We start from the raw sequence: 23,530 nt of genomic DNA on the forward strand, positions 1-23,530 counted from the left end.
ACAAAAATGTTTGCTTTCAGGCATTAAAATTAACAGATCAGCTATTGCTTTGGATCGGCATGGAAAGCGACCCATCTTTCAAAGATTTTGCTGTAGCAATGAGCACGCCGTACGAAAAATCACCCACAACAGTCAAGATCTTAGGCGATCCATCTTCTCTTACGTCTTCAACACTTGCCAGCCGCTTATCCAAGAGATGCAAGAAACCTGTTTTTGTCAGCTTCAACATTTCAGAAACTAATCAAGAACTGTTCACCAAGATTGAAGAACGATTATTAGAAGAAATTATGATCTCCCCAGAATTGTTCTGATGAATTCAACTGTGAAATCTAGCTCAATACAAGCATATTGTCTTTGTATCTATTTTTGTTACACAGATTCTTTTAAGATTTGAACAAAAACAGCATAGTAATAATCAGGCAAAGCAGTATTTAGGTTTTTGTGTGTCAGTGAATTTAAGGAAATGAGTTAATCTAACAATCCGTAACTCGATGTAAAATAACTTCCTACCACGACACATGTGGTATTCAATTAACAGCCGTTTCCGTTTGACTCTTTACCTTTCTATTCTTACAGGGAAAATGAGAAACGACAGGCGTAATACGACAAGGAGAGCAACAAACAATTGTGACAATATTTTCTACATAAAATCTGGTACTCCACAATCTGATCAGACGGAACAAGACTAGGTGGGCTCGTGAGACTCTTTTTTAATGTGCAACTCTGTATGAAACTGTGCAGTTTTACCTTGTCTCATCGTCAATTTTTTCTAGGTTTTACGATCTTTTTTTTTTGTAGGTAAGAAATATGAAAATGGCCCAGAACAAGTTTCCGCCTCCTGCTAAATATGTAGACGGTTGCGTAATGTAATGTTAAGCGTCGTTCACAGTGCGCCAAGATATTATTTGTATAACGGTTGAAGGAAAACTATCTTTAAGCAACAAAGGGTCTTGATGGGATTTTAACGGCGGTACAAGAAAATAGATCGAAGAAAAAGAAACAGCTAAACGGACAAAACCGATTATCTGCCGATCGACCATTTCTAGGTAAGTCGGCCATGAATCACTCAAACTTGACCACCTGTTTTTTTTTTGTTTTGCTTATGCTCGTAGCCTATAGAATGTAGTGATATAGAACGCTACTCTTTCGTGTTTACAAAGAGCCCGCAAAACCAACCGATTGCAAATACAATACCGCGAATGAAAAATAAAATGCCTTGGTTGAATGATGGATTTTTTGGAAACCCCTAGTTTGACCACGAATAAGTTGCTGTATATTGTCATGAATGCCAAAAAAAATTGCCAACGGAAAGGTGAAAAACTGGGATATTATTATTAAAAGTTTTAGTGGTTGGAAAGCTGAGTGGATGTGCTGGCGAAATTGGGGGGACGAACTGGATCGAATAAACTGATATATGAAAAGAAGATTAATATTCTCACCGGCCTAGATATTTGCCAACAGAGAAAGATGTAAAGGATGGGTAAAAATTCACCGTTAATCAGTAGCCGGACGGCTATTTGTCCACCTGTTATTCTGTCTGAAGGTGTATGCTTCAGGGTGTGTGACATCACAAGCACAGCTGCAAGCTAGGCAGACACATGATGAGACCTCATTTCCGAGTTGCGCTTTTTTCCCCGTCTTTCACATTTCAAAATGACAGATAGTATTTATATCTAGGCTATATAGTGCTATCGCATCAACCGGTTGCGTGCGTCCGTAATGAATTGTTGAGCGCTATTGATACGTTGTTGCGTCACGCTCGCCAACCATCAAATGGTCAGTTCCGAATTCAAATACTTCAATAAGTAGTTCACCGGTTTGACAGGTGGTTTTCGCGTCGACGATTAGATGGATGTAGTATATTATCACATAAAATTATACTGCAAGGTAATGGGTTTACTTTGGTGCGTTGCACATTCGTCTCTGCATCCGTTACAAGTATTGAGGTGAATGAGATAAAAATGATTTATGACTAGTACTTACTGAATGTCCGACTCGAAATGATTGCCCTCTAATAGATCATAATCAAATATAAGTAACAAAAAAAAGGATTGTTATTTTATTTGAACGTGAAGAGTCTGCCATTGGTTCAACTAGAGCGATAAATTCCCTTTCCCAAAAATTACAACCAAGGCATCAGAAATGGAGAAAACTGTGAGCACTTCGTTACAGTTGAACGACTCATCTTTGGAAATTCTCGCGTGCTTCAAATAAAATTCTGATCCGACGATTGGAATGAAGTGAAATGAACGCATCCTTGACATGCTCTGATTTGTCAGACGTAGGCAGCCCTACATCTCTGACCCATCGAATCCTCAACATTTTAAAAAGTGGCGGAGAAAGAAAGCTGAAAGACGGATGAGCCACAAACCATGGAAAAACAAAGGAGGAAATGTTTTCCTCACATTTAATTCTGGGAGGAGGAAAAACATCCGAAGCATTCTGTAGCCCTCCTAAATGGTGTCACCACGCACCAACAGCGAATAAGGTCGCACTGGCTTAGCCCTTGGAGGATCACCGATTCACTATCGGACCTCATCGCACCTGAACGCAAGTGATCGTTAAGAGAGGTTTGATCTGTTTCATCAAGACATTTGATGGCGCATCGCACTGCGTTGAAAATTCTGAAATATCTTTAGTTCACTATCTACGTACCAGCAGAAATGCGATGGGCCAGAATGGCTGACGTGCTGGGGAAAACAAGGCCGTGTCGCTCCCGCAAGCGCCCTTAATTGGATCTCCTTCCCGGGACACATGCGTATGATTAATCAAAAATGCTGTAAAAAGAAACGACAGAAAGAGAAGAAAAACGACTTTCTCCAATATAAGACGCCTGGATGGTATATAGCCCCAGAGCCCGTCCCGCTTTTCTTCGGCCAAACCAACACGTACTGCACATAACGGCGCAACGGCCAATTGCTGCTGGAACAATTTGGGTTTCCTAAAATCTTCCAACGGTAAAAGATGGCCTCCTGTCAGCTTTCGAGACTGTCTCGCCATGACGTGGTATTGTCCTTCTAGTGAAAGTTGGGTACATTTTTAAGTACGCAAGCAATTTCATTTAGTTGCTCCATTGGGCAATAAGTACCATGTTAACTTGTCCGGCCCAAAGGATAAGCCAACGGCTTATGATGAACTACTAGATGATACCTGTTTGCCTTTTCAGCTTTCCTTTCCACGCTATCTTTTATTTGGTGTAAAATGCTGAAAAATTCTGGGAAAGTAAAAGTCCATTTCTTATTATAACTAGAGTTGATTTTCTCGCCCCAAGCTAAGAGTCTCCAAAAAGTGGCTGCCAGATGTATAGCCTCGATCGCTCATTTTTGGTCATATGGTAACACACATTTGATTTGGGGTAAAGCAATGTTATAAGCTATTTGGTGAGCCGTCGGGAGAGAAAGAAGAAAAAAAAAACAATTATGAGGAAGAAAGAAGGAAGTCTAATGAACTACCCCGAAAAATAAGCCGCTGAACTTGAGTAGCATAGCGGTAGCAGCTGCTACCCCGATGTTAAATCACCATCCAATATTACAAGCTATTTTGCGGAGTAGCAAAGAGAAAGTCAGGAAAGATTTGAGTGTTTTCCCAACTGAAATTAGCTAACAATTTCTGTAACAGAAATCGTTTTTCGATATAAGCCAATTTCATAATCTCTCACGCGCGCAATACCAACAAACGATGCAAATGTAAGCAGTTTTCAATTCTTTTGTTCGGTAGTCATTGTGGGTAAACAGGGAAGAACCCCCCTAGGAAAACCCTTGTCAACGATCGTAAAATGTTTTCATAGTTTTCTCCGCAGTTTATAGGGCATCACTTTGAGTTTTTTGTTTTTTAAATTAACAAATATACTTAGTTGGATTGTAAAGGCGTTACATACCGCTTGGTGTCCATCCTATTTACGGCGCGTGGTACTTTCTCTTCGTCGACGAAGTGATTACACTCATTCTTGCAGCCTAAGGAAAGAAGAACATACTAGACGCCGATCTCTAGATAGTAGGAAGCATTTCTTTTTTCTTTCTCTCACTGATCTTTTTATTGTATTTTCCCCTCTGGTCTTTTCTTTCGTGTGCCGGCTGTCCACAAGAGATCCCCGACCACCAGCCCATCGCCAAGTAACCAGATGGAAAAAGGAGGAAGAAAAGAATAAGAAGGAGAAGAACAGGAGAAAGAAAACACCTTTGGCTGCCGTGACGTATACAGAGTGAAAACCAAAGGATGGTCCAGTAAGGTGTGGGCGGAGTTATCGGGTGATAGTTGTATAAATATGCCTGCACCGTGAATCCAGTATCATTCTCAAAACGAGTGTGCAGTGTACTCCATTTGATCCTATTTCGCCTGCAAGTTCCAAACATTTCCAGGAATATGAAGATTTCCGTCGCGGTAACTATTCTTTTTCAAAAAATAATTCCCTGTTCACTAAATCACCTGAAAAAAAAATGTTTTAAGTTTATTTCCTTAGATTAAAATTAAAAATTAAAAAAAAAGTCTAAATAAATAGTACGTACCATTTAGGTCAAAAGGGGAAACATGTGTGTCAAATCTGGAACACCATACGTGTACACTGTACAGTATTCCAAAGGAATAATTTTTTTAACGACTGTGAAACTAGGCCGTTATGGACTTGGAGACGATCTGTCGCCTGTGCCGAAAATAATCTAAATAACGGATTTCATTTTTGTCGTGTGTGCTGACTTCCAGGTTGGATTATTGTGCCTGGTCGGTCTGTCGGTCTGTTATCCGGCACAGCCCAATGAAGGTCCCTTTGAACGACGCAACTTGCGGAAGAAGAATGTGGTTAGCGGACCTCGTGAAGATTTCCGCAGCCGCCAGTCTGAGCCACTTCAACCAGAGTACCTGACATCTAAGCCCAAGAAAACCAGCCAATACACTCCTCTAGGCCCCAGTGTCCTCGACCGCGAGTCCTCCCCTCAGGAGAGCTTCGTCAGACCCGTTTTAACGCAAAAACGCAAGCCTATCAGTCCAGTTAGACCAGCAGCCGAGAAGTACGTCGCCGAGGCCAGCAACACCTACGGTGACAGCAGTTACGACGATTCCCATCTTAAATTCGAACAGGGAGTTCAGAATAGCGCCGCTTCTTACAACAGTGATCAGGTCTTTTGCATATGCTGACACACCTTTGTGGAACGTGGGAACTAACTGTAACACACATTGTTTTGTTTTACTACAGGGAGTGAAGGATGGCCGCGTCCAATTCTCCATCGCCGGCCAACAGGGACCCAACAGCTACCGTTTCGGTTACGACACCGGCAAAGGGTATGTAAAATAATGGATGGGAATCTCATTTGTAAATTCAGAACAGAATTACTTACCCGTTTGTTGGTTTGCTGTCTAGACCCGATCGTACTTTCCGTATCGAAGAACGTGACGCTGCTGGTATCATCCATGGTCGCTACGGATTCTACGATCCATCTGGCAAATTCCGCATCGTCAACTATTCGGCTCATCCTGAGCACGGATTCGCTATCGTTTAAACGTGTTTAGCAAAACTTCCCGGCCGGAGGGTAACTACATCGACGTCTGCTGAATTTCTTATAAGTTACTCGTTTTCTTCATTAAATGTTTGTTGTCGTTGGTATAGCTGTGCTACGCCAATCGAATTTTTGTTTTTCGAATACACCCTTCTCTTGATGAGAAGTTAAAAACCTAATTTCGGGAAATCAAAATTTTGTGGCACGTGTATTGAACACGTATCCTCAGTGGTCAAATATCCCATGGTTCCTTCAAAAATAATTGAAAATAAAGTGGCTGGCGAGTTGGTTGGGATTTCTGGTTCTTTTCACTTTTTCTCGGCTGCGATGGTAACTCCACGACGAATCTGACCCCATCCAATCAATCTACACGCGAAAAGATAAATTCAGCAACGAAGAACAACTAGAACAGCAACAGAACTCAAACTCACCTCCAGTGTTTCTCAACTCGGCGACTGAGAGCGATCTTCTCTCCCACATCAGTGCACACGGGATTTGTCAAGCTAATTTTTGCCAAATCGGCCTTAACAGCTAAGACGCGACCACCAGTAGACAAAGAGCCAATGTTGACCATCAGAACTTCGTTTTTAGAAAGTTTCTGGACCTTGGCTCCTTTCTTGTCTCCTTCAGTCCTAACACCCAGCAAGCGACGAAGTAAGAAATAGGAAATCTCAAGCTCAGTGAAAATCTCTGGCAGAGCATTAATAGATCCCAGAACTTGTCCAACCATTCGATCCGCTCGGCTTAAAGTTGGGTCAATCATAGTACCGACACCTGCCAAAACAATCAGACCACTAAATTTAGTCAACTGAATAAGACATAAAATAACCAAATACTATTACCAATCAAACCACCCGGAACGGCATACATCAGCTCATTTTGTTCGGCATACAAAGAGACGATCCGGGAAAAGATGGGATTGCATGTTAGCTTTCCTTCAGAATCTTTAGACACCAATCCAGGCCGCACTTCAATCTCTTGTCCCACCTTGAAGATGCGAGGAAAGAATAATAACAATATAAAGGTAATATTGTAATATTCTTTTATGACAAAATTGTGAGGTTTACCTTGAGAACACCCTTCAAAATACTGCCTCCAGCAACTCCTCCCTTAAGGTCGTCTACTTCGCAACCGGGTTTATTGACATCGAACGAACGAATAATAATCAACCGGGGTTCTGCAGTAAAATCGCGCAACGGAATGGGAATCTTGTTAACGACGTACTCGCAGATAACTTCAATGTTATATTTCAGCTGAGCTGAAATTGGGATAACGGGAGCTCCTTCGGCCACGGTACCTGTGAACAAACAAACAAAAAGTCACGTCACCATTCAGATACCGTTTAACCGCTAGCAATTGACGCACCTTGAACGAACTTCAAAATCTGTTCGTATTGATCCTTAGCTTGACTCTCTTTCACCAAGTCAATCTTGTTTTGAAGGATCAAAATGTGCTTGAGCTTCATGATTTCAATAGCAGCTAAATGCTCTGAAGTTTGGGGCTGTGGACAGGATTCATTCCCAGCTAGCAAGTCATTAGAAAAATTTTAGAAAATAGAAAGTTGAACAATGATGTAACTATTACCAATAAGAAGGAGAGCCGCGTCCATGACGGCAGCACCGTTCAACATGGTGGCCATGAGAATGTCGTGGCCAGGACAATCCACAAAGGATACATGTCGAACTAACTTGAATTTTCCTAAGGGGCCCATGAAGGAGTCATCCTGTAAACATAAAAGCATTAGATTTCCATCAAACTAAGCAATGTAAAACTCAATGTACCTTTGATGAGCTTCCAGACATGTAACAGATAGGTCTGGGGCATTTTTCATTGTCACACTTGAAAATCTTGGCATTAGCATAACCTAACTTGATAGTGATGTTGCGTTCCAACTCATTCTTGAAACGCACAGTCTGCACACCTGACAGGGCCTTTACCACTGTTGACTTTCCATGGGCCACATGTCCAATCGTGCCTGTGAAAATTATGTGACATTTTACAGTAGCGAACAACACATTATTAACAGTTTTTAACTTGGCTTACCAATATTGATGGTGGCCTGCCGACTGATGACTTCAGGAGAAAGAGCATTCAATTTAGAAACATCCTATAAGGGAAAAAAAATCAATTACTAACACAAGGAGAAAACTAATCCACATTTGCTGATGCAATCACAACACCCCGAGCCGGGTAACCAATCGTCAATCCATTTCGTAGTCGATCAGACATGTTTTGGGTTTTGTGAGTTCTATTTTTCAAAATGTAATTTTCCTTACTAATTTAGAAAGATCTTGTTTTGCCAAATGAGGCTGTCCAGTAGTCACAGTCGGAAATTCTTCAGCCGCCGACATTTTTAACGTGGAAGCTGAAAGGTAGAGGAATAGCAGACGGGAAAGGTGCGTTCATAAAACTTGGTAACCAAGTTGTTGTTGCCAGTTTGACATATGAAACTCGCGAAAATGTGAAAAGAAATTGTTTCGATTTTAAAATGTTCAATATAAGTTGTCAACAATCTGGCCAACACAAAATTACAGTGTTAACCCAAACGCTTTACTCAGCAGTCGTGCTTTTACGACCCTAACTTTATTTTGCAAGAAATTACTTTCTGAGGAACTTTTACAATTGAACGATAGATGGCGTCTAAAGCTTTATTTTAAACAATATTCAAATTTCAAACTGATTCCGCTTTGGAAGGGATCGTGAATTCGTGAGTGACTTGGGTCTAGATCTCGATAGTACAATGATAAAGGTTTATACATCAAGTGCTCCTTGTATTTCTTTAAAAAAAAATAAACATCAGTCCTCTCATGATACAAAAAAGGATTATTCTGGGATGACGGGTTATTTTTTTTAATTGTCATGTGAAAATCGAGATTGACGTGACAAAAGAAGAGGCGAAAAGAGCAGTTTCGTGCCTCTTCAACCCGGCCCCCGAAAAAATGCGGATGTGAAATCGTGATCCGGGAACGATTTCGTGAGGATAAATGCAGCGCGGATCAAAAATCAAATCAAAAGAGAGAAATACATGCACACAAGATAGACAGAAGAAAACAACATTTCAAATCGAGTTGATGCCTCTCAGAATATTAAATCAGGTGTACGGTCAATCATTGACAGGTTGGTATAAATAATAAAAGAAAAAAAAAGGTGGATCAGGTGGATGCCTGGAATTGATGGAAGCGCACCCAACGTATATTTTCCCCCCTTCCATTTGTTTGTTTGGGCAAAAGGAAAACCAATAGATCCATCCATATAAGGTGAGCATATGCCAATCAAGAAGAGGGGGGGGGATATAGGCTAACGGGATAAGGACGAGCTAGACAAGATGCATGGAACCTTGTATAATACATAGCCCTGCGGCTCTCCACGAAATGACATTGATTTACAGGCGGGATCGAAGAAGCGCACACAGCACCAAGTCTGGAGAGAAATGAAATCGAAAGAACGAAGAAGAAGAAGAAAAAAAATGGGGTTCTTCTTCTTATAAAATACACGAAACGATAGTATAGGCTCGATGCTGCTGCGGCTATGGCATCCGTCAATTAAACACAGGATGAATTTCTTTATTCTTCTTTCCTCTCCCCAAATAGAAGAAGCCAGAGGACCCATAAGTTATCAATTAATGTCGACCTCTATATCGCTGGGATCTCTATGCACAGCAGACCACGGGCTTGTTAAATTTTTCGATGACGCAGGCCATAAAACCCATCATTTTTTTACGGCTTCTGAAATTCGTTTGCATATCATATTTTCCCCGTCACTTTCATTCTTTTTTGATTCTCCTGCGCAGGTGTGCACCCATTATAAATTTCTCCGATCTAAGATAATTTGTTCTCCCCCACCGAATCTGGACGGATATTCAAGAAATTCTATATCCTCTGCGATGATAATAAGTAAATTGATCAAAGGTTCTTCGTCTTGGCGATGGCGTCCCCACAATTGACAATTTCCTATTCGCTTCATCAGCTTTATATAAAAGATGAAAACGTGATAATGGGGAGGCAACTTGAGACGTCAAGTTGCCGGGGCTGACAAGATCACTTAAAAGAATCTAAAAAAAGAAGAGAGGGTCCAGCACCAGCAGCCACCGCACATCTCTCTCTATTTTATATGCACTAGAGAAAAAGTCAAATCTATTCCATTATATCGTTTCGAAATCTCTCACACACTTTTGTGTGCCGTATAGTCGAAGTGTGCCGAGCACTTGTCTCATTCTGTCAATCGGTCTTGTGTTTAAGCTGCTGCGTCGGATATTATTCAGTTGTAGACGAGAGAGTCATGTGTGTGTGTGTCGCCATCAATTCGATCATGAATTGAGTCAATAGATTCAAGTGCTGGTGCTCGGCCAAGTGAGAAAATCAGGAGGGTGTGCGTTGTCGCCTTCTTTTTGGCGCCTGTGTGATGCAACGGACCCAGTGTCAGTCAGGGGCGCCCGGCGGCTTTTGATCAATCGGCGCGCCACTCCCGAATCAAAAAGATGTCGCACCCACTGTCATAGTATATATATACCCCGGCGTGTCGATTGAAGAATAAGAAGACGCCGCGTAACATATATAAAAGGAAAAAAGAAAAGAAGTAGCCCGAGTATAGTCGACACAGCCTACACACACAACACGTCGATTGTGCGTGCGCGATGTGGCGCGGCACGAGCGTGTTGGACCGACTGCTGGAAGGGGGACCGGGGTAGGTGATGGGGGTGTGTTTTCAGGGGGTAGGGGGGGGGGGTGCGGATGGATTTATCCATCAAGTGATCAGCTGATGGATGTAGAGAGGAAATAGAATGAAGAACGAAGAAGAAGAAAAAAGGGAACTATAGACCAGAGAAAAGGCCCTGGAGTGCAGCCGACGATGTGATTCAATCGCTCGATCCAATCCTCCTGAATATCCCAAATCCTCCCGCCCCCACCTCAGCTCGGGAGAGTAAAGACGATAGAGAGAAGAGAGACGAAAGAGAGAAAAAAAAATAAAAGGGAATAAAAGAAGAAGAAGAAGCTGATGGAACGTGGCGATAGGCTATTGAATCCCTCCCTTTACCCAAGCTATAGCAATGCCTCAATCTAACGTATCGATTCATTATTTATTTCTTTTTTTTTTTTCTTTTTGGCCTCCCCTTTCACTCTTTTATTCTCTATCTCTTTATTTGACTTGATTCGACAGCTATATATGTATGTATGTAGTATATAGGCGCAGCGTGATGTGATGCTGGTGGGGCCCTTCCCAGTTGTCTCTATTGACACTCCCCTCGGTGGCGTCGCGGTTCAGTTCATTTTCACGATTCCGAAATCGATATCGAATCGCATCGTTTTTTTTTCCTTCCTCTCTTATTTTTGCTTCCTCTCTTTAGACACGCCAAAAAGAGAAGGACATCCTTCCCTCTTCTTCTTTTTTCCAACCAACAACCCCCCCCCCCCCCCCGTTTTGATGTAACATCAATACATTAAAGTCGGAAATGCTGTTGACGCGTGAGCTGGTGTCCGCGTTGACATACAGCTCGGGCAAGAGGCTCATATAGATGCATATACACAGCAGGGCCGGCTACTGTTCATACGATCCTCTTGTATATATGGACTCTATATAGGCTAGATGGGGCGCGCTTTTATTTTTATTTTCCCCCAGGATGGGCTATAAAATCAACAAGGAAATTGATTGATTCATATAAAAGATCGGACGGACGGGACCCGTCGACCGAAAAACAAAAATAAAAATATAGTATAGTGAAAAACAAAGTTGGATGCAATAATCCATCAAGTCTGGCAGCGCGCACGATGATGACTATACACTGATGCCTATCGCCCAGTTTGAACGCGGGGCGGCCTTCAGCTCGTGCCGCACGAGAAAGAAAAGGAAACCCTCCCGACCGACAACAGCACACACACACACGGATCATATAAAAGCCGCGATTGTAAAATCCATAAAGTCAACTGCCTTTTTCGCCCATCTATAGAGTTGCAATTAAAATCAAATTTCCCGCCGCCGCCCGTGTCTGAAGAAAAACATATCGAACGCAAGCGCGGAGAGAGAGAAAGACGCAATGAATTGATGTTGACTCGACGGATGTTGTCGATGGAGCGGGCGCGTCTATCCTTTTGAAGGAATTCTATACCCACACAGCAGCCAGCCCAGCAAATATGGGAGAGAGAGAATATGAGAGTGCGCAGCTGGTCGAGATTCCGAGGGACTAAACAGGAGAGAGGACGGAGGAAAAGAGCAGATCTAGCAGCCAGCAGCAGCACTTAGTCAGATGACTTGACGCACACATGAATTCAACAGAGAGAGAGAGAGAGTCGATGCCTAACACACACGACAGTCAGAGTGAATAAATATATGCATTCACAATGTGTATAGTAGAAGTAGAGGGACTCCGGACGCTAGTAGAACCACACACGGTTTCCTCCCGCGACTCCCATTTGCTCTACTCCTATTTCTGACGAAATGGACAAGCTGGGCCTGCGTTTTCCCTCTTCAAATGGAATCGTGAGAATAGGTTGTTCGATTTTTATATAAACAAGGCTCGGGTTAAATAAAAGACCGAACTCTGTAAACTCTCCCCTTAAAGAAAAGGAAAACTTTTTTTACGGTGTCGACGAATGACTGTCAAAACTTTTTTATCCCCTCAAAACAATATCTCTTCCGTACGTGTTATTTTTGTAACCAAAAGTAAAGGACTCGACATAAACGGACACACGTTGTCCCATTTAGACTGCGTAACAGACGTAACATCAAATGAATGAAATTGAATTCCTTCCGAATTTTACCGTTTTGTTCGGATTTTTTCAATTTCATAAGTCTGAAAGAGTGAAAGTGACACTTTGAGATAATGAACTGTGTTCTTCTATAATATGGCATGCTAGATATTTAAAAAAATTTTCCCTTTGAAATAAATGTGTTGAAATAATAATAAGCTAATGGAATGCGTTTACGCCAATACACTATCCTAGTAACCAGTCCATATAGTTCAATTTCTTCATTGTAATATTATCGTTTTCGAGAAAGTTAGTTCGTGTACAAATATTGGAAAATATATTGGTTCTGTACACAACTATTTGATCTCTTACCGATGTAGTCGCCCAATGGTGGCGCTGGTACCTTAAATAGTTTAAAAATCCTCTATATCAATCGTGCATCCCGCTCATTCGGGATGACTATCTATGATCTATTAAGCTCTTAACGATATCTTAAGTGCTCACAATTTTTCATTTATTCGCGCGTCATTCCACGGTTAGAAAAGTAAAGAATAATGTTCATTTATAATAAATATGAAAACATAACGCCAATTATTATTATCGAGTTTAAACGCCGTCATTGAAACGGATTCCAAATAAGTATCATTTCCATTCATATCTTGATGCGTTCCAAATGTCCGTTCTGACGGTTCTGACGTCATCCCTTATTTATAACCGATTGCTACAAGGATCGAGCGGACCCTACAATGAAATGCGCACCAAGTAAAGTATTTATTCGTCCGTGAGAATCTGCTACGCAACTTTGCCGTAATTTCGACCTAGACAATGATCTAGACGGATAACGCCTTGTCATGTTATTACAATTGAAAAAAAGAAAAACAGATTACACCAACGACTTGTAGGAGATTCCATTTGATTTCATCGTCGTCATACTAAATATGGAGCTAGTTGTGGACTTGTAGATTTACACAGACCAATAGAATAATGAAGTCAAAGAGAAAATTGAACGATGCACCGGCTGATGTAATCATCGGTAACCCGGAGAGGGGTGGGGCCTAGCCGGAGGGCAATATAGCGTGTGCGACGGTTATTCGGTTACACATTTACTGTTACACAACTATATTCGCCGATTAAATTGCTTTCAAATTTTAAATTTCGAATCAATGAACATTTTGTTCGATAGTTACGTGTATAATAAAATGTAATTTGTTTCTATATGATGGTAATAATAGCGATTATTGATACGGTTCAGACTTCCCAATATAGCTGTCGGACGTAACCGGGTACTAGAGAATTTATTCCTTCCATTTTAATTTAAAAATCTGATATTTTCTTGTGATATATAAAATTTAAAACAGTAGTAGAAATTGATAGTTTTTCTACTCGTATCAAATGATAAAATCACAAGTTAATCCAAGCCTTAATTGATAAAAACAATTCAAGAAAATAAAGGGCGGAACGACGTTGTTGCCAGCTGATGATATTACCAAACAATATAAAGCTAAAAAATTCGATTAAATTTAAAATAATGTATCATATGTACCTCAATCGAAGGGAAAAATTGCTTAAATTAAAGTTCATGAATGGAATTAGCTAAACAAAATCAACACAAGTTGATTAAAGGTAAAAGTCCATCATGTGTAGGACTATCCCAATATTTATTAACCGTGTAACAATTTCATCATCCAATCAGTTAACTCTATTCCCCTTTTTTCTAGTTAAAAAAAAGGGAGAAACAGTGAAACACCAGTGAGCCGCAACTTTGAGTTCATGTATCGTGTTTAACGAAGCCATTATAAGATTAGAAAAAGAAAAAAAAAGTTGAAAAGATGCTGGAGCCGTGTCTTTATTTATTTGTTATCCAGCAGCCGCCGCCGATAATAAGTGGCTGCTGGGGTCGGCGTGCGTCGTTGTTATTACGGCACAACTGTGGGGCACGTAACGAGGCTAATCACGTCATATCGAACGTGGTGCTGGTAAAAGGCCAAGGCAAAAGGTTCAATGGGATGAGAAGAAGGAGGAGGAGGAGGCGTACATATAAGAAAAGAGTTCGTCCTTGTGTTTAGATCCTCCTGCTCGTCATCCTCTATTAGATAACAGGTAGTATAAACTACATACACGGCACTTTATATTATATCGATCAATAGCCTAAAGATCAAACTGCTGTGCTATTCATTTTTGTGTCATCAACTTTTTACCCATATTTCTTCACGTTATATTGTATACCAACCTCATTTTCTTTTCATTAGAGATTCTGGCTCGAAGTTTTTTTTTATTCGACATGCACAAGAGGCCCAACAAGATTTTATATTTTTGCTTGTTGTAAAGGGGGTCAAAATCTTTGCTCGTAATTAGGGCACGCGCCATGGACACGTGACTCTTTTTCGAGTGTTGGACCAAAACTTTGCCTCTTCTCTCCCCTGTGCTCTTGAATAAACCTCTCGACGTTTTGCCCCCCTCTGATTTTCTTCTTCTTTCATCCTGGCGCGATGGAACGGGGCCGGAGGGGGGGACGGGACGTCCACCTTGTTACTATACACACGCCGCTGAGTATAAAGTATATAAAGTCCGTGTGTTTTATCTGTGGCACGACCGAGCGTCATCTACAACATCATCGGGGCCAAAAAGCAAAGAGAGCCCGGCATCAGGGGGGTCACGTTCAATCTATATATCCCGGCGTTCGTTCGTTCGTTCGTTCGTTCGTTTGGGCTTTTATTATATATTAGTCCATTCCTTGTGTCGTCTTTGACTAGCCCTTTATATTCTTCATTCTTCCGGAGACCGGGGCGAATAGTTGTCGGGTTGTCGGCCATTGATGAAAGGGCATCGCTTCCTTTAAAAAAAAGGAGAGAGAAACAAAAGAATCGGGAAAAAATATAAACGAAACCGAAAAAAAGGGACGACGACCGAGTTTGTCAGGGCCCTTTGAAGCTTTTATACGGCGGGATATATATACGGAGGAACCCCAGCAGCATGTCCTCTTGTTTCCATCCGCATTGTACGGCGAGGAAACGGCGCTATCTTTCCGTCGACATCCAAGAAGCGGATTGAACATGTATAAAGAAAAAGAAGAAAAAAAGATTCCAGCACGTTTTATATATACTAGTGTGTGTGTGTGTCTGTGTGGCGGGATATATAGGATTTTATATATCTAGTACACACGCCCTTGTGATGGGATTTTCCCTTTCCCATGTGTAGTAAATACATACACATATATATATACTCCCGAGACTATAAATGTATTGCCTTGATTTGACTTTGATATTACATGTTTTTTCCCCCTTTTTTTTATTTTGCGTTTGAATTTGTTTTGCGCGCTCTTGTTTCTCCCTCCCCCTTTTTTCTTCCTTTCGATGGCCAGGGGTTTTGTGCGTTTTTTCGTGGGTTGATTGCTTTTGTGTGCGTTGTCCCGGCGTATGTGGAAAACTCTGACGCTATCGGACGTCGACAGCGCACAAAAGGGGGGATCTAACGACGTCAAAAGGGGATTGCATGATGATGGGCCAAACAACAACAACAGCATCATCCCCAGCCCCAACAACAACAACAACAAGAAATAAATGTCATTCCGATGCGATGTAACAAAACAAAGGTGGAACAACAGCCCCATTGGCTTTGGGGGGTCACTCGGAGAAATGCAATAAGAATCTAACAAATCCGATGCTGCCGGCCAGCGAAAAAAAGACAAAAACAATTGATAAAAAGAAGAAGACGGTTTATTTTCTTTTAGAATTTTTCCTCCTATTCCCTCTCTATAGAGAGAGAAGTATATATATGCCATCAGTAGACTGGATCTGGATGATGATGGCCTTATAGTGGTCCGGCACGCCATTCAACGATCATTGTATGGATGGAAGAAAAGGGCCAAAAACAACTTTTGCTTCTGTACATCAATTGCGGACGGACGAAAAAAAGAAACAAGTAGATCGTCGTGCAGCTCAGTCACGACGCAAACCTATGCAACGGGCAATCATGACCCCCCAACACGGCCAGTCGCATTTATCATTTTTATCAAAACCCCAACACAATTTGAGAAAATCATCATCATTTTTGTTTCTTCTTTTCACGATTGTCTAACTGATGCGCTCTTGATAAAAACGACCGACACATTTAGATGTTTGACGCTATAAGGATATTATCGGAGAAAAAAGATAGCTCCATCATTTATTTAGGCCGGCGTCTCTATTCTAGTTTTTCCCCTTGCAGTTGAGGGGCTTCAATCGTCATTAGCGTTTGAGTGGATAAAAAAGCAAATAGGCAACGCTTTTCTTTATACTATACAAGTTCTTCTTCTTCTCTTTTTCATGTCTGGCTACACATATATATCTATCTCTCCAGCAGCTACTACTAGTCGAAATGCACGTAATAGACATCATCAGCCCTCTATATAGTATAGACAGAGACTTTGCCCGGCGCCTGTATTATTAGAAAGGCTATATATTACATCGCTGCTGCTGCCGCTGAGCTCTAGATCCGTTCGTCCGGAAGAAAGTTTCATTGATACAGCCAGGAAAAACCTTTATCCGTCCCTCTATATATACGTATACATATCCATAGTAGCAAAAGGAGACTATCCGCCCATCCATCCATCGTTGGTTGGGGGTGGGGGAGATCGACTCGTCTTCTCTCAAGTGGTGCAGCAGCTTTTGTGTTTCCTTCTTTTTTCTCTTCTGTCTATTACTAGTTACACTCGTTCCGCTTTTTCTCTCTTCTTTCTCCTTTTTTTTCTTATTTTTTCTTTGTAGTTGCCATTGAGTCCGCCTCGGTTATGTGCAGTGTATAGAGGAGCGGAACAAGATGGACGACATCAAGAGCCTCACACATATATCCCGCCCTCCGACGTCGTTCAGACGCGGCAAAAATCTGAAATTTTGAATCAATGAACATTAGTCTAGATTGTTCCGTTTATATGACTGTGGTATGTTTTAATGTTTCTGTAAAATTTACCAATACAGATGCTATTCGGATATCCCAACAGAGTTGAGTGCTTATCCTTTAATAAATCATCAGTACTTGACTGATTGACTCGGTAAATGTATACGTTGACTGTTTCTTTTCACTTAACCTGATTAAATTTTTAAGTCGATATTATCAATACATTATTGACGACATTGTTGAATTACAAGATATTCGTTTCCCCGAGTTTCTATTATTCTGAATTAATTAGAGAAATTTTAGAATATTAAGAGCGAATGACGCTGGTTGTGGCTGATGTTAATGCCACTAACATTCGGTTGTAAACAATGAATAAAACTTAGAATTAATACACAATTAGCCATCAAACGAAGCGCAAAAATACGCCGATTAAGGTTCACGAATGCAATCAGCGAAACAAAATCAACGGTGCCGTTGATTCCAGGTAAAAGTTAATTTTGTATGGGACGATCCCACTTTTTATTAACCATGTAACCATTTCATCGTCCAAACAGTTAATTCTATTCCTCTTTTTTTCTGGTTACCTTAAAGGGAGAAACACCGTTCGGATGCACATTTACTGTTACTCAACGATTTTCACTGATTTAATTGATTTCCAATTGGAAACTGAGCATTTGAATCAATGAGCATTGGTCTCAAATGTTCCGTTCACATCACATTGTATTTTTCTTCAATTCATCTGAAAAATTAGCTTAAACAGATAGTGTTTTGACTTGACAACAGAGTAGTCAGATCTTCCTGTGTACCAGAGTACATTAAATGTTTATCATTGTTGTTAAAAAGTAAGATTCTACTGTTGATGATCCAGGTGTCCATGACGGTGGGCACCATTTATATAACGACAGATACTGATGCAGATGCATAGTGCACATCTGCAATCTGAGTACAGGATCCATTCAACATACTAGGATAGAATCATCTTAGATAAATCAAGAAAAATTCCATAATATAAAGAGGGAACGATACTGCTGTTGATTGATGTTCATGCCGATAAACAATAGTGAGTACAGAGTTAATAACTCTTAGACTTACTTTTCAGTTAGACTTCAATCAAAGCGCAGAATTACGCCGATTAAAGCTCACGAATGGAATCAGCCGGAATCAGCGAAACAAAATCAACGGTGCCGTTGATACAGGTTAAAAGTTCATTTTGTGTGGGACGATCCAATGTTTAAACCGTGTAACGATTTCATCTCATTCAATCAGTTAACTCTATTCCCCTTTTTTCTGGTTAAAAAAAAGAGAGAAAAACAACAGTGAGCCGTCTTCTCTCAAGTGGTGCAGCAGCTTTTGTGTTTCTTTCTTTTTTCTTCTGTCTATTACTAGCTTTACACTCGTTCCGCTTTTTCTCTCTTCTTTCTCCATTTTTCTTTTCTTATTTTTTCTTTGTAGCTGCCATTGGGTCCGCCTCGGTTATGTGCAGTGTATAGAGGAGCGGAACAAGATGGACGACATCAAGAGCCCCACATATATATCCCGCCCTCCGACGGTCGTTCAGACGCGGGCGGACAGACACACGCAAAAATGCTGGCGAACGAACGAACTGGCTCTGTGTGTAATATAGGAGACTAGAACATGCGATGAAGCAGACACAACACAAGAAGAAGAAGAAGAAGCTCGGCGTTATATATATTCTCACGATATATATATATATGGACGGCCGCGGCAGTTCACATATTTATTCCGACTTATTCAGTCGTGAGGAGGAGTCTACATATAATAATATAAATAGATCGTCGGTTTAGATGGATGTCGTGTATATTTATGAGCCGGGACACGCTAAACGGAGCCCTGCCGCCCCTCCTATTGCTTTCTTGCCTAATAACTCTGTCGTTAAAGGCCCCGTTTATTCAACAAGAAAATAAAAAAAAGGAGGGAAATTATTTTGTTTTTTTCAAATAAAACTTTTGACTATAGAGACCGCGCGCGCGTGAGCGGCGGGTTCCCGCGTGATGGCCGCGAAAGAACATGTTGACAAATGGATGGGGGATTTATTGCTTTAAACGATTCCCCCCCCCCTCCGCTCTATCCCGAACCTTATATATTATTCGGTCGTTGCGGGAAAATGGAATTTCGTTTGTTCCCATAATGAAATCAAAAAAGTTTAGGGGAGAAAAATTATTATTCCGTTTCCGTCGATTGGCTTGTTGTGCATTATTCGCTGAGCTGTGCTGCATTGGCTGAATTATCTAATGGATACACACACAGCTGGATGAAGTGGACGACTGTGAGGATCGAGGGAGTTGGGCGCGTCTATTTCAATCGTATCACAAGGCAACAACCGACGGCGGAATATACAACTATTGTCCTATATAGCTCCTCTTGTGATGTATACAACAAGGCTCCTGGCTCCTGTTGGATGTCTACAGTATATTACATATTGTTATAACACAACCGGATTCATCCATTTTTTTTTTCATTTTTTCAAGTGGATGTGGGGGGAGGGGGCATCCCCTCAACTGGCTCCTCGTCTGTGCACTTGGTGGAAAGAGGAGAGAGAGAGAGAAAAGCGGGACATATTAATAGCCAGTGATGCAATCATGCGAGCACATTGGAGTGGCGCACCGTCGCAACCACCGGGCAAAACAACCAAGTGCGCCCCGTCCTACAGGCTACACCATATGATGGACAAAAAAGGAACCGCAACGATATAATATATACTCGTGGCGGATATTACGTAATATAACAAGTAGTAGTACACACAACATAAGGCCCCCCGTCCCATCCTTTTGCTTATTGTGTGATGTTTGACTAGATCTTCGGCGCGCGGGTCCATCCGGAATGAAAACGTGTATATACGCGTCGCTGTGTCCCTACAGACGGGAATATAATCGTCTCCCTGCCAGACGACGACGACCGACCGACTCTGTGCCTAATTGGACAGAGTGCTGCTGACTTCCCAGCGCAGTGAAAGTGTAGGAGAAATAAGTTGCTCCTGGATGGGCTGGGGCTCCTTCCTTCCGCCCGTTCTCGGCGAGAGGAGAGCAGCAACCAGGAAGCGATGACACTCGTCGACTGCTACTCATCTCAGTTCCTCTCTCTCTCGGCTTGAATCAATACCGACGATGGCATCCTATATAGACACTGTCGGGGGCTTATCTAATTGGAAGGAGCGAGGCATTGTTGGACTCTCTCTCTCTCTCGCGACGCGTGTGTGTGTGTCCCGCACATTTGCCTGCGATGATCTAACAGCAACCGCGTCTCTCAGCCCCGACCGGTTGCCAAAACAAACACGAGAAAAACGGATCCTTCTTCTCTTATGTCAATGTTGGTGTTTGTGCTGTTTGTAGTAGTAAGAGGCGGCTGCTATGTAATAGAGAGCGGCTGCCGGGATTGCAACGGTGGTTTTCACCGTGTTTTATATAATATTATGCATAGACTTGGGCAGCAGTATAGGAGCTTTTGTCGTGACGTTTAGATGTATTTGAAGGTCGCAGGATTGACTGGATTTGGCAATCCTGAGATCCTTTTTTATAGTTGGACATGCTGGACATGAAACTTTTGGGTGGAAACTTTCGGGATCTGCTTCTATTTTCCTGGATATTTTTAGACCAGAGGCAAACGAGATACTACACAATAGACAAAACTAGTCCTAGGAAAATGACGATGCATAATTTAAAAATCTGTAAGCTAATATTTATAAGGAGGGGAAGGAGAGGATTTCTAGCTCTTGGAATAAAAAATAAGAAGAGGAATCCCGTTTTGGAGCGATGGAGGTAATGGACGTCGGATGAAGTGAGGCCCAAGAAAAGAAAGACAAATAAAAGATAAAAGAAGATGATGTTGCTGTATAATGTAGCGTGGTGGTGGTGGTGGTCGCGGATGAGCGGAAGCGGAAGGAATGACGTCATTTTTCCCCATCTAGTTGTCACACTTTAATCCTAAATAACGCGTTCAAGCTCTCCAATTTCGTGAATGTCAGACAGGGGCTTTTTTTTTCTCTCCGCTTCTTTTTTTCTTTCTTTCTTGCCTCTTCACAATCCCGATGCAACATCGTATAATCTCCAGGACACTCCTGCATGCTGCTGTATATATATATACGTATATATACTCTATACTATTACATAGCAGCGGCCAGCGCCTTTTCTCTTTTTGTAGATATGTCCTTTTGGCCGTCGTGGCTGGGCAATATAGAGCGTCACGCCGGGACTAGGATCTCTCAAGTTGTGATAGCCGAGGGGCTATCCAATCAACTGACAAGGATCTAGTGGTCGTATTGAGCTAAAAAAAAAGAACTAAAATAAAAGAAAAGAAGAAATAGAAGGGCGGATCATGATTCGGCATCGGTATTTCATGTCTTTTATATTCGCTCGCGTGTGTGCTGTCACTCGATACAGATAAACACATTGTGCGGATATACATCCCGGCCAACTATTACACTCATCCATTTTTCTTTTTAAAGACATAAGACTCAACTATTATAGAATAAGCTCTCCGACAAAAAGAAAAAAGAAAAAAGAAAGAAATCGATTGATGGCAAATTGAAGAAATCGAGTGATGATGTTGGTGACTTTGATGTTTCGGACGGTTTCATCTTTTCAAGCGATCGAATTGGAGCGTGAGAGATCGCCCAATGTAGCGCGGGGCCGGCGCTCAAATGAGCGATATATCTACTAGGAGTTTCACTCGGGAGGAGATGGAAGAAGGAGGAACAAGCCGAGCGAAAGTTACAACCGTTTCTCTCTTCTCGTCCTGTGCTCAGCACAAATATCCCCCGCGCGCGCAAAAGTGACATCCATACACAAATACAGCGACGCCGACGCCACCCCCCACCGACGCCACACAAAAAAAGGGGGAGAGAGACGAGATATATAGCCTATATCATATATAGTATAGTACTAGTGTATACGTAAACTACTACAACTCGGTCTAATATCTCAAAAGATGGGCACCACCACCACCACAGTCACTCTCCATTATAACGGCGGCGGCCATTAAAGAGAGCAAAAGAAAAAAAAAGATAGTCGGCGTCGGATGTCATTCGTGCGTCGGCCGGCGTCCCTTGGCGAACGTTTTACCTCCTTTTTTTCTTTCTTTTAGATTCGGCGCATGTGGCGCCATGCAGGGTCTTCTTCTTCTTTTTTACTGATTTGTATCGCACATGTCGCGATGCCGAGACCTTCTTCATCCCGACGACCGACGCCCTTATTTAGACTGACATCATCGTGAGAGAGAGAGAGAGGCTAATCGACCCCGGGCACACTATACAACAAAAACCCCCCGACGACGACGACGTTGCTGCCTCAAAAGACAATCATACATTACACCCTGTTGGTCGGCCATATAGAGATGAGCCACTCGTCCGCAAAGATAATACGTCAACAACAACAACAACAGCAACAACAAAGCCCTCCTTTTGAGTGTGTTGTGTGTGTGTATAGAGACGGCCAGCAGCTAGTAGACACACACACAAACAATTGCCTCCTGTTTGATTTGTGTCGGTATTATGACGTCCGACAGCTAAACATGGCGTCTCCATAAAGACGCACGTCTTCTTACTATATATCCGCCCGTTCCCGACTTGGATTCACCCCGAAATATCTAATCATAAACAGTTACGACGGCGGCGGCGGCGGGTTATTCCGGCTCCATCATTTAGCAGGGGAGACATGAAAGACAGTCAACTGATTCGGCGGGAGGATCTCTTTTTTATTATTTCCATTCTATTTTTTTTTAGTGCACCTTAAATAATAAGACGACCAGTGCAAATATTAGAAATGCCCATCATACTGACCTCGCCCTTTTTTTTACTGCCATTCTGATCCGATCCATCAAGTTATGACGTTTCGGTTTTTTATTATGGGGAGATATTGCCGTCTTAAACAAGACAAAAGAGGGTGGATTAATGGCCGGACGGTCGCCATTGTGTGTTGTGTGTTCAATGGGATTAGATATGGGGGAAAAAGTATATGGGAATAACAACATCATATTGAGCTACTGGTGGACTGTAACTTGGACGATTTAGACTTGACTGCGTTTAGTTACAGATCGTGTATGTATATTTTGGTGCTGGCCAGCCGGACGTATCAAATAGAGTCATGGGGGGGGGGGGGTCCCTTTTCCCCATATATCCCGCGATATATTACACTATCGAATTGACTGCCACAATTTCTTATTTGTGTCTTTGGTGAGGCTCTGAGAAATGTTTTATTTTTTGGTTTGGTTTTTATCCGCCGGCGGGTCTAATTCCAGCGACACCCTAACGGACCAGCAGCAGATCCTACAAAGTCACAAAAAGATGATATCGATGGATGGTATTTATGTCTGCCCAGCAAGTCAAAAACAAGGATCTATATCCGTTTACAAGACCTCACACTCCACCATCCGCAGCACAAACAGTTTGGCTTGCCTTGGCTGGAAACGACGGAAGGAGCTTTACTCCCCCTCTTCCATAGACCGAGTGTAGTACACGTAGTACACATA

At 41.9% G+C, this 23,530-nt stretch overlaps 2 protein-coding genes and 1 long non-coding RNA gene across 3 annotated transcripts; 1 reads left to right on the top strand and 2 right to left on the bottom strand.

The window, feature by feature from the left end:
* Positions 1-272: 272 nt before the first annotated feature.
* Positions 273-4,692, bottom strand: LOC124314581. Its single transcript, XR_006911280.1, has 4 exons — positions 4,506-4,692; positions 4,025-4,425; positions 2,656-3,953; positions 273-2,544 (listed from the first exon to the last, which is right to left on the bottom strand). It is a non-coding gene; the product is annotated as an uncharacterized LOC124314581 (long non-coding RNA).
* LOC124314580 lies at positions 4,296-5,668 on the top strand. Its single transcript, XM_046779776.1, has 4 exons — positions 4,296-4,380; positions 4,699-5,112; positions 5,189-5,274; positions 5,354-5,668. Exons 1-4 carry the CDS (start codon positions 4,363-4,365, stop codon positions 5,490-5,492), a joined length of 657 nt encoding a protein of 218 aa, XP_046635732.1. The 5' UTR covers positions 4,296-4,362; the 3' UTR covers positions 5,493-5,668.
* A 10-nt stretch (positions 5,669-5,678) lies between these two features.
* LOC124314579 (eukaryotic translation initiation factor 2 subunit 3-like) lies at positions 5,679-7,924 on the bottom strand. Its single transcript, XM_046779775.1, has 9 exons — positions 7,766-7,924; positions 7,533-7,596; positions 7,271-7,464; positions 7,074-7,212; positions 6,855-7,013; positions 6,557-6,786; positions 6,332-6,476; positions 5,921-6,263; positions 5,679-5,855 (listed from the first exon to the last, which is right to left on the bottom strand). Exons 1-9 carry the CDS (start codon positions 7,838-7,840, stop codon positions 5,798-5,800), a joined length of 1,407 nt encoding a protein of 468 aa, XP_046635731.1. The 5' UTR covers positions 7,841-7,924; the 3' UTR covers positions 5,679-5,797.
* Positions 7,925-23,530: the final 15,606 nt, after the last annotated feature.

Source organism: Daphnia pulicaria, chromosome 10, assembly GCF_021234035.1.
Source record: "Daphnia pulicaria isolate SC F1-1A chromosome 10, SC_F0-13Bv2, whole genome shotgun sequence".
Taxonomy (NCBI): domain Eukaryota; kingdom Metazoa; phylum Arthropoda; class Branchiopoda; order Diplostraca; family Daphniidae; genus Daphnia; species Daphnia pulicaria.

What these genes read in the sequence shown, in the direction of transcription:
- LOC124314579 (XM_046779775.1), bottom strand. Translation starts at nt 7,840, where the DNA reads ATGTCGGCGGCTGAAGAATTTCCGACTGTGACTACTGGACAGCCTCAT. An exon ending in TGTCTGGAAGCTCATCAAAG is followed by an intron (nt 7,213 to 7,270) that starts GTACATTGAGTT and finishes TTATGTTTACAG; the next exon opens with GATGACTCCTTCATGGGCCC. An exon ending in CGAGTTGAGAAACACTGGAG is followed by an intron (nt 5,856 to 5,920) that starts GTGAGTTTGAGT and finishes TTTCGCGTGTAG; the next exon opens with ATTGATTGGATGGGGTCAGA.
- LOC124314580 (XM_046779776.1), top strand. An exon ending in CTTCTTACAACAGTGATCAG is followed by an intron (nt 5,113 to 5,188) that starts GTCTTTTGCATA and finishes GTTTTACTACAG; the next exon opens with GGAGTGAAGGATGGCCGCGT. An exon ending in GGTTACGACACCGGCAAAGG is followed by an intron (nt 5,275 to 5,353) that starts GTATGTAAAATA and finishes TTTGCTGTCTAG; the next exon opens with ACCCGATCGTACTTTCCGTA.